Raw genomic sequence first — 13,727 nt, forward strand, 5'->3', positions numbered from 1 at the left:
TAATAATCAGGCCTGAAATATTTTAATAAGTTTTAGCAACCACAACGATGTTCTAAATTACATGAATGCAATTAAAGAGGCATAGGAATTAATATAGCACATCGCTATGTGACTTATAACTTTATTGTAGCCCCACACCATTTATGTGCCTGCCCTTTGGTTCTTAAAATTTTCTTTCGGGAGATAGCATGGTCATAAAGGCTGACATTGTTTAAATAGGACATACACAGGGCAATAAATATCCATGTTTAGCTAGATACAGAAATGGTGCAATTGCTCAGGTTAAATATTTTCTAAAGACACGCCTCTGAAAGAGTAAATGAACTGCGTTGGGAGTCACTTGTTAGAGTTGCAGGCAGTTACCAATAGTTACCCAATCGCTGGTAAGAGGCAAATCTGGAAAAGAAAGAGTAGGGAAAAGAGAAACGATGTTTCTGATTATGGATTCACCCACTACAACTGCCTGATCTCCCAGAGACCTATCCAGTGCTGCTCTTCTGCTTGGCCGAAATGGTAGCATTCCCAAGGAATGAAGCTTTTTGTTTCCTTTGGATTTCTTGTGTGTTCGTCTCTCCGTGGGTTCAGCAAGAAACCGAAGCCTTTCAGTGTAGCAATGGGTTGTCCTTGCCTCCTGACAACGTGTGTGACTTTACAGATCAGTGTGGGGACAAGAGCGATGAACAGCAATGTAAGTGTCATTCTTCTCCTTTCTCCAGTTTCAGTTCTACCTTCAAACCAGGGGCTGATGGGCAGTCCAGGGAGATTCGGCTAGATACCTGGCCCGTATGGACGTCACTGACACGCCTCTAGTGTAAATCAGAAACTAAAATATACTTTTTAATACAGAGATGGGTTCATACATCAAAATGACTCTACTTAAACAATATACAATTGCTAAGATTCTAGCTGGAGGGAATGTATTTTAAACCAGTTTTTACGGATTATAAAAAAAGTGATAAGCAGTAATATAACTTTTAATGTATTAGGGAAGCAAAATTCAAAAGAAGCTCATTACTGAAGCTTAAAAATGCTGTGATGGAAATGATGAGCTTAAACTGAGATTCAATATGGAAATGTTCAAAATGAATTTTAGGTTGGATGAGTAGATTTTATTTTTGCTCATAGGACACTAGCTCCAAGTGAGTTGGTACGGATTTGCACACAACAGCACAACTCTGGCTTGTATCCTTTGATTCTGGGGCACAGGAAACAGCACCAGCTTGCGAGTCAGGACCTAGATTTGGATCCCGCATAAACCATGTGCTAATTGTGTGATCTTGTACCTCCTTCTCATTACAAATGGTTGTAAAGGAAGAGAAATTGACTCTCAGCAGTGGGAAGATGCTCCATTGCTTACTGGTCTAGTATGAAAAAGGAACCTGTTCACCAAGGAAAGACATGGGCGAAGATGTGTATGTTTCTCTAGTTTCCCTTGTAATGTGACATCTTGAAGGAATATTGCATTTTATCAGTGGAACTCGTGCTTTTCTTACAATACGCTCACCCTCTGCAAACCACATTTTCAGCAAGTTAAATTGGTTCACTGTTGGTTCAGAGTAACTATTGAGTCAATTACCTGGAGGCACTAATTCTAGTATTTTAGAGCACCTTGTGCTTTTTTTTTTTTTTCGGATGCTATGTGAATCCATGTTTATAGAATTGTTCATTTTCTTCTGCTAAAGCAAGTTTCTATGTATTCAGTTTTGCTATTGTTGTCCTCCAGTTACATATTCAGTTGTTATGATCTTAGAACAAGAACAGTGAATAGTGAAAAATTTCTTCTCTGCAGAAGAAAACGAGCTATTGATCTGCCTCCCATAGTTTGGGACACCGATGGTGCTGTTAGTGACTATTAAATACAAAATGCAGCCGAAGACAGGGGTTCATTTATATGTGTCCAATTTACCCAGAGAGGCTGAATGTGGGTGTACTGTCCGTCTCTGACCTGCCTAGGAAAGCCCTCCCTGCTCTTTGGTGAGCAGCAAAGAGGAACAACTTGGCTGGTTTGACAAGTGCAAAGTCCCTTCCGCTATTAATCTCTACGCAGCTTCCTTTAGCACGCTTGCTGTGATAACATGCACGGGCCTGCTTCAGGAAAGGTTAATGTGAAAGAAGGAGGAAGCAGCTGAGTGCTAAAGGTCTTGACTGCATGAAAAATTCTAGTAACTCACGGCTGTGGGGGAAAATGAAGGAACAGATCTGTCGAATAAACAGATTTCATTTTCAGCGTTACATTAGGAGATCACCTTTTGGCGTTTCGCTTTTCATTTTCATTTCTGAGAAGTTTCCACTTTGGTATTTTATTTCAAATGTGGACCATAACCTGTAGATAAAATCAAGAATCGCTTTGAAGTGTGAGTTCCTTTTGTACACCACAGTAGGGGGGAAATACTGTGAAGGAATAATGATGGCCAATTTTTCCCCTAAAATTTTGTGATGCGAAACTTATGGATGAGATATTTTTTTTAAAGCTAACTTTATAATGATGGTAAAATAGCTACTTTTTGAAAAAAAAAATCAGTCTGAGCCCCTTTTTAGCCTCCAAATGGTGTGACCTTTAAAGAAATAGATTACTATGTTGACTTTCCTTAATGAAATTGGCATAGTTGAATTTCAGATGCAACTGATCCTATTAATAGGTTTTTGAGAATTTTCTTATTTTACATGATGGGTCTCTTTTTTCAGAGTACTTGAACCTGTTGGTTTGACTCACAATTATTATTTTTTTTTTCTCAACGTTTATTTATTTTTGGGACAGAGAGAGACAGAGCATGAACGGGGGAGGGGCAGAGAGAGAGGGAGACACAGAATCGGAAACAGGCTCCAGGCTCTGAGCCATCAGCCCAGAGCCTGACGCGGGGCTCAAACTCACAGACCGCGAGATCGTGACCTGGCTGAAGTCGGACGCCCAACCGACTGCGCCACCCAGGCGCCCCCACAATTATTTTTTTAAGATATGAGGTTTATTTAGAAAGACTGAATCTTCACAATGAAATAAATTCTATTTATATCAAGCACTTAATATATAGTGATCAAGAAAAATAATTTTTAGGTATAACAACTGTTTGGCTCTAGTGTTGACAAGAGTTCTTCTTCATTATAATTTATTGACATCCTGAGTCAAGGAAATAAATGCTGTAGTACTGGGTATCTTGTTTCATTTTTAAAAATTTTTAAAAATTTATTTGTTTTGAAAGAGAGAGAGAAAGAGAGAAAGGGAAAGAGAGTCTCAGGGAGGGGCAGAGAGACAGAGAGAGGGAGAGTGAGTCTCAAGCAGGCTCTGCACCATCAGCACAGAGCCCAACGTGGGGCTCGAACTCACAAACAAAACCATGCAATCATGACCTGAGCCAAAAGCGAGAGTCAGACATTCAACTGAATGAGCCACGCAGGTGGCCCCTGGGTATTTTGTTTTAAAATCATGTTCCAAGCACTGCATTGTCTGCTTCCTTGCTGACCCCCATTGCCCATTTTCCCTCATTCTCTTTGATTTGTATGTTTATTTTAATATCAGAATCATATCAAGTATAGAGAGAGTCTAGCTTCTCTCCTAGCAATTTCTCAAAATTATTTGAGTACAAAGGCTTTACTCTTGTATTTTTACTTGGAGATAAAGATAGTAGTCTTGCTTATATTGCTACCATTCAGATCCAAGTCAACCAGAAGATTATAAACTGTTGATACAGTGTGGAGATATATCCCATGCAACGGCTCCTCACCACTGAAGTGTTGTCAGAAAATATTCTTAGATAATTACTTTTGCATACCAGAAGTCAATATTAAAATTCACTGTTATATATTCACTTTCAGAGGTAAATTGATTGTGACTCAAAAGAAAAACATATACCGTTAATCTGGCATTTTTTTCTCCTACCTCCATGTCATACTTAAGAACTTCCCATTTGGTCTAGTATTTTTTATAGGGAATTGGTGTCTATTTTTAGACTTTGATTTGATGGGATACATCACAAGGTTTTGAGGTTTTACTTTATTTCTTTTGCACACTTTTTCAATTTAGAAACAAGAGTTTTTTTCAAAAGGTACTTACTTTTTATAAATCTAATTTTTTATGTGAAATAGGTAAAGATTACCTTAGAGGTGCGTTCTCAGAATCCGAGAGGTGACAGGGTTTAATCAGATGATGTTAAGTATAAACATTGCTTCCTCAATTGAGTGACATGTCAACTACCTGAAAAAGGAATTGGTTCATTGAAATACTTGAAGTTAAAGCATTAATAGAGTGAAATGTGAGATTTCACCTACAATGTTTAAGTTACTACTGCATTGTATGCAAAATGTTTGATGCGTATTTTCCTGAAACAACTAAAAATCCTAAGCAAAATGTCTTAGTTTGAGCTTCTATAACAAATACCATAAACTGGGTGGCCTAAACAAAAAGCACATTTAATTCTTAGAGTTCTAGAGGCTGAGAAGTCTAAGATCAAAGGCTGGCAGATTTCATATCCGATCAAGGCACTTCTCCTGGTTTGCAGAGAGCTGTTTTTCAGTGTCCTCACCTGGGGGGGGGGGCGTGGGGGGGGAGAACTTTGGCTTCTTTTCCTTTTCTGTAAAGGCACTAATCCCATTATGAAGACTCCATAGTTGTGACCCAATCATCTCCTAAAGGCTCCACCTCCGAATACCATAACACTGGGGATTAGGGATTCAACATATGAATTTTGTACTTTGTTTATTTTGAGAGAGAGAAAGAGAGAATGTGAGCAGGGGTGGGGAGGCAGAGAGAGGGGACAGAATTCCAAGCAGGTTCTGTGCTTTGAGCACAGAGCCCTATGTGGGGCTCGATCTCAGGAATAGCGAGATCATGACCTGAACTGAAATCAGGTCAGATGCTTGACCGACTGAGTCACCCAGGTGCCCCTCAACCCATGAATTTTGAAGGGATACAAATATTCAGTCCATAGCACAACAAAATTATATATGTGAGAAATCTAATAATAAATCTATAGAGCCTAGCTGAAGAAAATTATAAAAAATTACTGGTGTATGGAAGACTCATGATAAGATTGTTTTCTTAATATGGTGTTTCAACAGTGTAAATAGATACATTTTAATGTTCATGAAATCAATCTAGTTAAATTCTAATACAGAGTATAACCAGGATACATTTTGGAATCTGATCAAAGGGACTTGGCAAGGTCATCCAGAAAAATGAGTGAGAATAGCTAGAAAGGGGGAGAAGAATTTGATTAACAACAGGGAATAACTTTTATCAGTAGGTTTGCAATAGGTATCATGTAAACTACCCCAACATTGTGGCAGTTCATGTTTAGAAAAGAATCTGATCACTAGAAATATTCAGCTTTCCTATATATAAGAAACATTAAGAAATATATCTATAATGTATTAAAAAATAATGGTGGCATTCCAAGTCAGTTTATAGTACTTCTTATAAGCCAAGCACTGTTAAGAAATTTCCATAGAGTATCTCATTTAATCTTCACCAAACACCAAGATAGTAGGAACTATCATAGGTCCCAACTTACAGCTTTATAAAATAAGGCTCAGGTAAAGTAAACTAAAGTGCCAAAGGACACAGAGTTATTCAGTGGAAGGACTGACATTCACAGCCAATTGTCTGATTCTAGAACGCTTAACTCTAACCACCATACAACACTGACTGTGTTTTTATATGCAACAAATGAATATGAGGCAATTTCATGGAATAAATTTCTTATTTACTCCACATATCAAGACTTCCAAAAGGTAAAGTGTTAAATGTGACAAGTAAAGCCATAGTCTTTATTGTTCTTGATGGTAAGTTTTGAAGTCAGGAAAAGTTTCTCTTTTGCTTTGAAGTATAATAAATCCTCAAAATATATTTGTTGAATATTGACATTGTATAAATATTCGGATGAAGAAGGGCCTTTTTATGCTTTACATGTAAAGAAGAAAGTACAAAAATCAGTAAATCAGAATATATAAAATGTAAAATAACTATTTCAGTGTATCAAAAGCATTGTAAATAAAATGAAAGAAGAACAATGTTTTCAATGTATTTGACAAATAGTTCTCTTCCAGGTAAATATGTCAAATGAAAGATGCATTCTCTGATAGAAATATGGGTAAAAGTCCTGAAAAGGCAACTTGTAAAACTTACAGAAAGGGAAACAACCACCTATGATCAACTTCACTGTCAATCATATGTCACAGTCGAAAACCAAAAGCTCCCAATATTTTAAAAATTAATTAAACATAAATTACAAAAAGGAATGTCCATGTTTGTGAAGGGTATGAGAACGTGAGAATTTTTATATACTGTCGGCAGGAGTAGTACAAAGTCTTACATTTTTGTAGTGTCTTTGAAATATGAATAAGATGTTTAAAGTGTTCATACCCTTTGACTAGTGATTTCACATATAGGAATTCATTCCAAGAAAGCATTTAGAAAGAGTTCATGTCAAAGGTGTCATCACAGCATTATTTAAGATGGTGGGTGGGGCACCCGGATGGCCCAGTGGTTGAGCATTTGACTTCAGATGAAGTCACGATCTCATGGTCTGTGGGTTGGAACCCCAAGTTGGGCTTTGTGCTGACAGTGAGGAGCATGCTTCAAATTCTCCGGGTTCTCTTGCTCTCTGCCCCTCCTCCGTTTGAACGCGTGTGCGCTCTCTCTCCCTCTCTCTCTCAAAGATAAACATACATCTAAAAAAAATGCTGGAAATTGGATATAATGTAATTTCATAATATTAGGTTAATGCTTAAAGAAGTTAGGATACATCCGTACTTTGGACATCTGCGCGCCATCTATTAATTTTCAATGCTACTTAAAAATGGGGAAAAGCTCATGATATATTGTCAAAGGAAAAATTACCTGACTGATTAACACATACACTTAAAAATATAGTATGGCATTGCCTATAAAATATTAGATAGGATAGGCGCACCTGGGTGGGACAGTCAGTTTAGCATTTGATTCTATTTATTTATTTATTTATTTATTTATTTATTTATTTATTTATTTTTGTTTTTAATATATGAAATTTATTGTCAGATTGGTTTCCATACAACACGCAGTGCTCATCCCAAAAGATGCCCTCTTCAATGCCCATTACCTCCCCTCCCCTCCCTCCCACCCCCCATCAGCCCTCAGTTTGTTCTCAGTTTTTAAGAGTCTCTTATGCTTTGGCTCTCTCCCACTCTAACCTCTTTTTTTTTTCCTTCCCCTCCCCCATGGGTTTCTGTTAAGTTTCTCAGGATCCACATAAGAGTGAACACATATGGTATCTGTCTTTCTCTGTATGGCTTATTTCACTTAGCATCACACTCTCCAGTTCCATCCACGTTGCTACAAAAGGCCAGATTTCATTCTTTCCCATTGCCACGTAGTACTCCATTGTGTATATAAACTACAATTTCTTTATCCATTCATCAGTTGATGGACATTTAGGCTGTTTCCACAATTTGGCTATTGTTGAGAGTGCTGCTATAAACATTGGGGTACAAGTGCCCCTCTGCATCAATACTCCTGTATCCCTTGGGTAAATTCCTAGCAGTGCTATTGCTGGGTCATAGGGTAGGTCTATTTTTAATTTTTTGAGGAACCTCCACACTGCTTTCCAGAGCGGCTGCACCAGTTTGCATTCCCACCAACAGTGCAAGAGGGTTCCCGTTTCTCCACATCCTCTACAGCATCTGTAGTCTCCTGATTGGTTCATTTTGGCCACTCTGACTGGCATGAAATGATATCTGAGTGTGGTTTTGATTTGTATTTCCCTGATGAGGAGCGACATTGAACATCTTTTCATGTGCCTGTTGGCCATCCAGATGTCTTCTTTAGAGAAGTGTCTATTCATGTTTTCTGCCCATTTCTTCACTGGGTTATTTGTTTTTTGGGTGTGGAGTTTTGTGAGCTCTTTATAGATTTTGGATACTACCCCTTTGTCCGATATGTCATTTGCAAATATCTTTTCCCATTCCGTTGGTTGCCTTTTAGTTTTGTTGATTGTTTCCTTTGCTGTGCAGAAGCTTTTTATCTTCATGAGGTCCCAACAGTTCATTTTTAATTCCCTTGCCTTTGGGGATGTGTCGAGTAAGAAATTGCTACAGCTGAGGTCAGAGAGGTCTTTTCCTGCTTTCTCCTCTAGGGTTTTGATGGTTTCCTGTCTCACATTCAGGTCCTTTATCCATTTTGAGTTTATTTTTGTGAATGGTGTGAGAAAGTGATCTAGTTTCAATCTTCTGCATGTTGCTGTCCAGTTCTCCCAGCACCATTTGTTAAAGAGACTGTCTTTTTTTCCATTGGATATTCTTTCCTGCTTTGTCAAAGATGAGTTGGCCATACGTTTGTGGGTATAGTTCTGGGTTTCTATTCTATTCCATTGATCTATGTGTCTGTTTTTGTGCCAATACCATGCTGTCTTGATGATGACAGCTTTGTAGTAGAGGCTAAAGTCTGGGATTGTGATGCCTCCTGCTTTGGTCTTCTTCTTCAAAATTACTTTGGCTATTCGGGGCCTTTTGTGGTTCCATATGAATTTTAGGATTGCTTGTTCTAGCTTTGAGAAGAATGCTGGTGCAAGTTTAATTGGGATTGCATTGAATGTGTAGATAGCTTTAGGTAGTATTGACATTTTAACAATATTTATTCTTCCAACCCATGAGCACAGAATGTTTTTCCATTTCTTTATATCTTCTTCAACATCCTTCATAAGCTTTCTATAGTTTTCAGCATACAGATCTTTTACATCTTTGGTTAGATTTATTCCTAGGTATTTTATGCTTCTTGGTGCAATTGTGAATGGGATCATTTTCTTTAGTTGTCTTTCTGTTGCTTCATTATTAATGTATAAGAATGCAACTGATTTCTGTACATTGATTTTGTATCCTGCGACTTTGCTGAATTCGTGTATCAGTTCTAGCAGACTTTTGGTGGAATCTATCGGATTTTCCGTGTATAATATCACGTCATCTGCAAAAAGCGAACGCTTGACTTCATCTTTGCCCATTTTGATGCCTTTGATTTCCTTTTGTTGTCTGATTGCTGATGCTAGCACTTCCAACACTGTGTTAAACAACAGCGGTGAGAGTGGACATCCCTGTCGTATTCCTGATCTCAGGGGAAAGCTCTCAGTTTTTCCCCATTGAGGATGATATTAGCTGTGGGCTTTTCATAAATGGCTTTTATGATGTTTAGTTATGTTCCTTCTATCCCGACTTTCTCAAGGATTTTTATTAAGAAAGGATGCTGAATTTTGTCAAATAGCATTTGATTCTTGATTTCAGTTCAGGTTATGATCTCACAGTTTGTGAGATTGAGCCCCCGGTACAGTTCTGCACAGACACTGTGGAAACTGCTTGGGATTCTCTCTCTCCCCCGTCTCTGCTCTCACTGTCTCTCTCCCCCTCTCTCTTTCTCTCTCTCTCTCTCTCTCTCTCAAAAATAAATAAATAAACTTTAAAAAGTACTAGACAGAATAATGGCTATGTGTTGGACTTATTAGTGACTTTTTTATGCATATTTATATTTCAACTTTTCTAAAATAGCATCTATTGTTTTTAAAATGAAAATAAAATGGCATTTTACAATTAATAAATAGCTTTCTGTTAGCTGCTCTATTGTGCTTATTATAGAAGTGAAAGTCATATTAGACATGTAGGTGACATGATGCTGACCAGAATTCCTTTAGTCTCTTTCTCCTATCTCTTTTTTCCCTCAAAACTCAACTGTGACTTATGATTGCCAGTGAAGTTGATCACTTCATCATATGTGGTTGTTTCCCTTTCTGAAAGTTTTGTGAGTTGCCTTTTCAACTTTTACCCATATTTCCATGAGAGACCACATCTTTCATTTGATGTATTTACCTGAAAGAGAACTATTTGTCAAATACATTGAAAGCATTGTTCCTCTTTCATTTTATTTGTAACACTTTTGATATACTGAAACTGTTATTTTATATATTCCAATTTACTGCTTTTTCAATTTTTCTTCTGCCTGGGCATCACAGGCATATCTGTGGAATTCACCAAAATACACAGTCACAGCATCGGGCTCCACTGGGGAGCAAACAGTGAGACTATGAAGAATTATCTTCACATTCCAAAGGTTGGAATTTGTGTCTGAATTTTTAGGTAAGCCCAGAGAAATACTCATTTTTGGTGTGGGGGAGTGGGGTTAAGATACAATATTCTGATTTGGTTTCAGAAGGGAACAGGTCCTCATTCTAGAAATCTAGTCCTTAAGATGACCCAAGAGGGTTGTAGGTTTTAGATTCATAAGACCTTTACGAAAGCACCCCAAATCTTCGAAGGCTCCAGTCTTTGCCAACATGGGTGTGAGCCTTCCAGAGCTGCTGACAGTTTCATTAATATTTTGAAGGAGGTCATGGAAAAGTAAAATATTAACTTCATAAGGACAGGAAATTTGCCTCACTCACCCCATTTCCTAGAAGACTGATTGGCACATAGAGTCCATAAATATTAGAAAGACTGGCTAATTACTGGTTTGCTAACTGGTTGGATTTATCTGCTGCAGTGTTTTCTTTCATCGTGGAATTGGATGAAACTACTCGGTCTCAGAATGCAGTCCCTGCTTGTTCTGCAAACCCAAGTGTGCAAATTGACTTTGTCCAAGAAAGGCATTTGGTTTATGAGTTCCCTTAAAAATTGTCTTTTTTTTTTTTAACGTTTGTTCATTTTTGAAAGATGGAGAGAGACAGAGCATGAGTGGGGGAGGTGCAGAGTGAAAGAGGGAGACACAGAATCAGAAGCAAGCTCCCGGCTCTGAGCTGTCAACACAGAGCCTGACAGAAGACTCAAACTCATGTACCATGAGATCATGGCCTGAGCTGAAGTCGGACACCCAACCAACCGAGCCACCCAGGTGTCCCAGTTCCCTTAAAAGTTTTCAAAGACACCTGGTGACACCAAATAGAAGCCTGTTTTTTCTACAAGCAAAATATCTTCTGAAGCCAAAATATATACATAGTCAGAACTCCTGCAATTCTTGTCATCCTACGTAACTTCTCTGTCAAAAAACACCATTTCTACACGTGCATGTTGACACTAAAGGCTTGGCTAGGAATCCTGAGAAAAGCTTTGCATTCTGTTTTTAAAGTTACCAAATTTATGAAGGCAATAACCTTGAATCACAACTTTTTAAATAAGTTTCCATAAAAGATGGGAATAAAATATAATGTTCTTTACTACCCAGAAATAATTGTGACTTTCAAGTGAATGCATAGCTCTTGAAATGCTTGGTTGGATTTAGAAGAAAAATTTTGCTTATTTTGAAAGAAATTGAAAACCTATTTAGGGAAGGAAAAAAACATGACAGGAGTTTATTTGTTCCCAAATTAGTTTATGTCATGCAAAGTTCCTTCACATAAGATGATATAACTTTCTATTAGAGTCCCTGTATTCACCATTATAGATATTACTGAAAAGCCATAATATGCTTTGGCTAAGCTACTACTGTGGAATAGAAAATTATATGTAAACAGCTATGCAACATTTATAATACTCTAGTGAATACTGCTGTAGCCCGGAGTTAATGCCATGCCCTGTCAATATTTCTACAGAAATCACCAGACACTTACAAACATTCCTTTGAACTTCTTTGAAGTTTACTAATCCTGAAACAATGTTAAAGTTTAAACATGGTTTGGGTATCCTTTTCTCATTGTCTTGATACTATCCATGACTCAATTCTTATCAAAGACAGTCTCAATGACTTGAGAATAAAGGTGATTATATGACAAGAATCTAACCAAAATAATATTGGATAATTCTGGTGTGAGCTCTGAAAGTGCTAATTCCATTTGCCATCGTGTACCTTTGTGAGTTAGGATTTTTCCTGTTTCTGTCTCAATGAAAATATTAAAATTAATTCAGTGTGAAAGATAAATATTTCCTTGTAAAGATTAATTAATATTTTCAATTTATGAGGCCAAATAAGAGCAAACTCACTGAAATTTACTTTTCAGAATAATTAAATTTTACTTTTATTTAGTTGGAAGATCTTAGATTCCTCTCATCCCTTGTAGGAACTGGCCATTGATTTTTATGTTAAATGAGAGTGAGGGAGATAATTTTTTTGGAAAATGTTTTAATATGTTATCTACATGAAGGAAATAATTCTCTAAATAGTAACATAAGTGGCATGTAAAATTTTTTGGCTATGTAATACAGAGCTTTGCTCAAACAGGGAAGGAGTTAAAGACACTTAACAAACTTGGAATAGAAGGAAATTACCTCAACACAAAGTTTATATATGAGAAACCCACAGCTAACATCATACTCAATGTTGAAAGACTGAAAGCATTTCCTCTAAGACCTGGAACAAAGCAAAGATGCCATCTTTCATCACTTCTATCAGTGTACTACTGAAAGTCCCAGTCAGAGCATTTAGACAAGAAAAGTATTAAAATTGGAAATGAACAAGTAAAATCATCTCTTCACAGAAAATGTGATCTTAATGTAGATAACTCAAAAGTTATTTTTAAAAAAACCTGTTAGAACAAATAAATTTAGCAAAATTGCAGGATACAAAATCAATACACAAAAACCAGTTGTGTTTCTATATACTAACAATGACCAATCTGAAAAAGAGATTAAGAAAACAATTCCATTTACAGTAGCATCAAATGGAATAAAATACTTCGGAACGACCTCAATAGATGAAAAAAAAAGCACTTGGCAAAATTCAACATCCATTTATGATAAAAACTCTTAACCAAATGGTTATAGCGGGATTGTATGTCAACATAGTAAAGGCTGTATGTGATGAACCCATACTAACATCATACTCAATGGGGAAAAACTGAAAACTTTTCTTCTAAAAGCAGGAAAGCTTTTCCTCTAAGAAAAAGATGCCCACTCTTGCCACTTTTATTCAGAATAGTGCTGGAAGTGCTAGCCATAGCAATTAGGCAAGAAAAAGAAATACAAGGCATCCAAGAACTAAGATTGTTACTCTTTGCACATGACATGATGCTGCATATAGAAAATCATAAAGACTCCACCAAAGGAACTATTATACCTACTAATTGAATTCATAAAATTGTAGGATACAAAATTAATATACAGAAATTAGTTTCTACAAACTAATGGCAGACTATCAGAAAGAGAAATTAAGAAAACGGTGCAATTTATAATTGCATCAAAAAGAATAAAATCTTAGATCAATAACTTTATCCAAGATGTTGGAAGACCTTCTCTGAAACCACAAACATTGATGAAGAAATTGAAGGTGACACAAATAAGTAGAATGATATATTATACTCATGGATTAGAAGAATTAACGTTGTTAAAATGTCCATACTACCTAAAACAATTTACAGATTCAATGCAATCCGTATCAAAATATCAATGGCAGTTTTTTTTACAGGACTAGAACAAATAATCCTAAAATTTGTGGGGAGCCATAGAAAAACCCAAATAGCCAAAGCAGTCTTGAGAAAGAAGAACAAAGCTGGAGGTATCATGCTCCCAGATTTTAAACTATACTACACTCCTATTACAATCAAAGCACAATGGTGCTCATGAACACACACACACACACACACACACACACACACACACACACACAAATCAGACACATAAATCATTGGAACAGAATAGAGCGCCCAGAAAGAAATGTACACGTATATGGTCACTTAATGTATATAAAAAAAGACATCTATATACAATGAAGAAAAGATATCTTCAATAGATGGTGTTGGGAAAATTGGGTTGCAGCATGCAAAATAATGAAAATGGACCACTCTCTT

At 36.9% G+C, this 13,727-nt stretch overlaps 1 protein-coding gene across 1 annotated transcript in view; it reads left to right on the top strand.

Annotated features, from left to right (window-relative positions):
- Positions 1-347: 347 nt before the first annotated feature.
- The window catches only part of MALRD1 (MAM and LDL receptor class A domain containing 1), a 772,911-nt gene continuing 759,531 nt past the window's right edge, over positions 348-13,727 (top strand). The window contains 1 exon segment of the mRNA XM_045462674.1: positions 348-688. Within this exon segment, the coding sequence (XP_045318630.1) occupies positions 511-688 (178 nt within the window). The 5' untranslated portion in view covers positions 348-510.

Source organism: Leopardus geoffroyi, chromosome B4 (genome assembly GCF_018350155.1).
Source record: "Leopardus geoffroyi isolate Oge1 chromosome B4, O.geoffroyi_Oge1_pat1.0, whole genome shotgun sequence".
NCBI lineage: Eukaryota > Metazoa > Chordata > Mammalia > Carnivora > Felidae > Leopardus > Leopardus geoffroyi.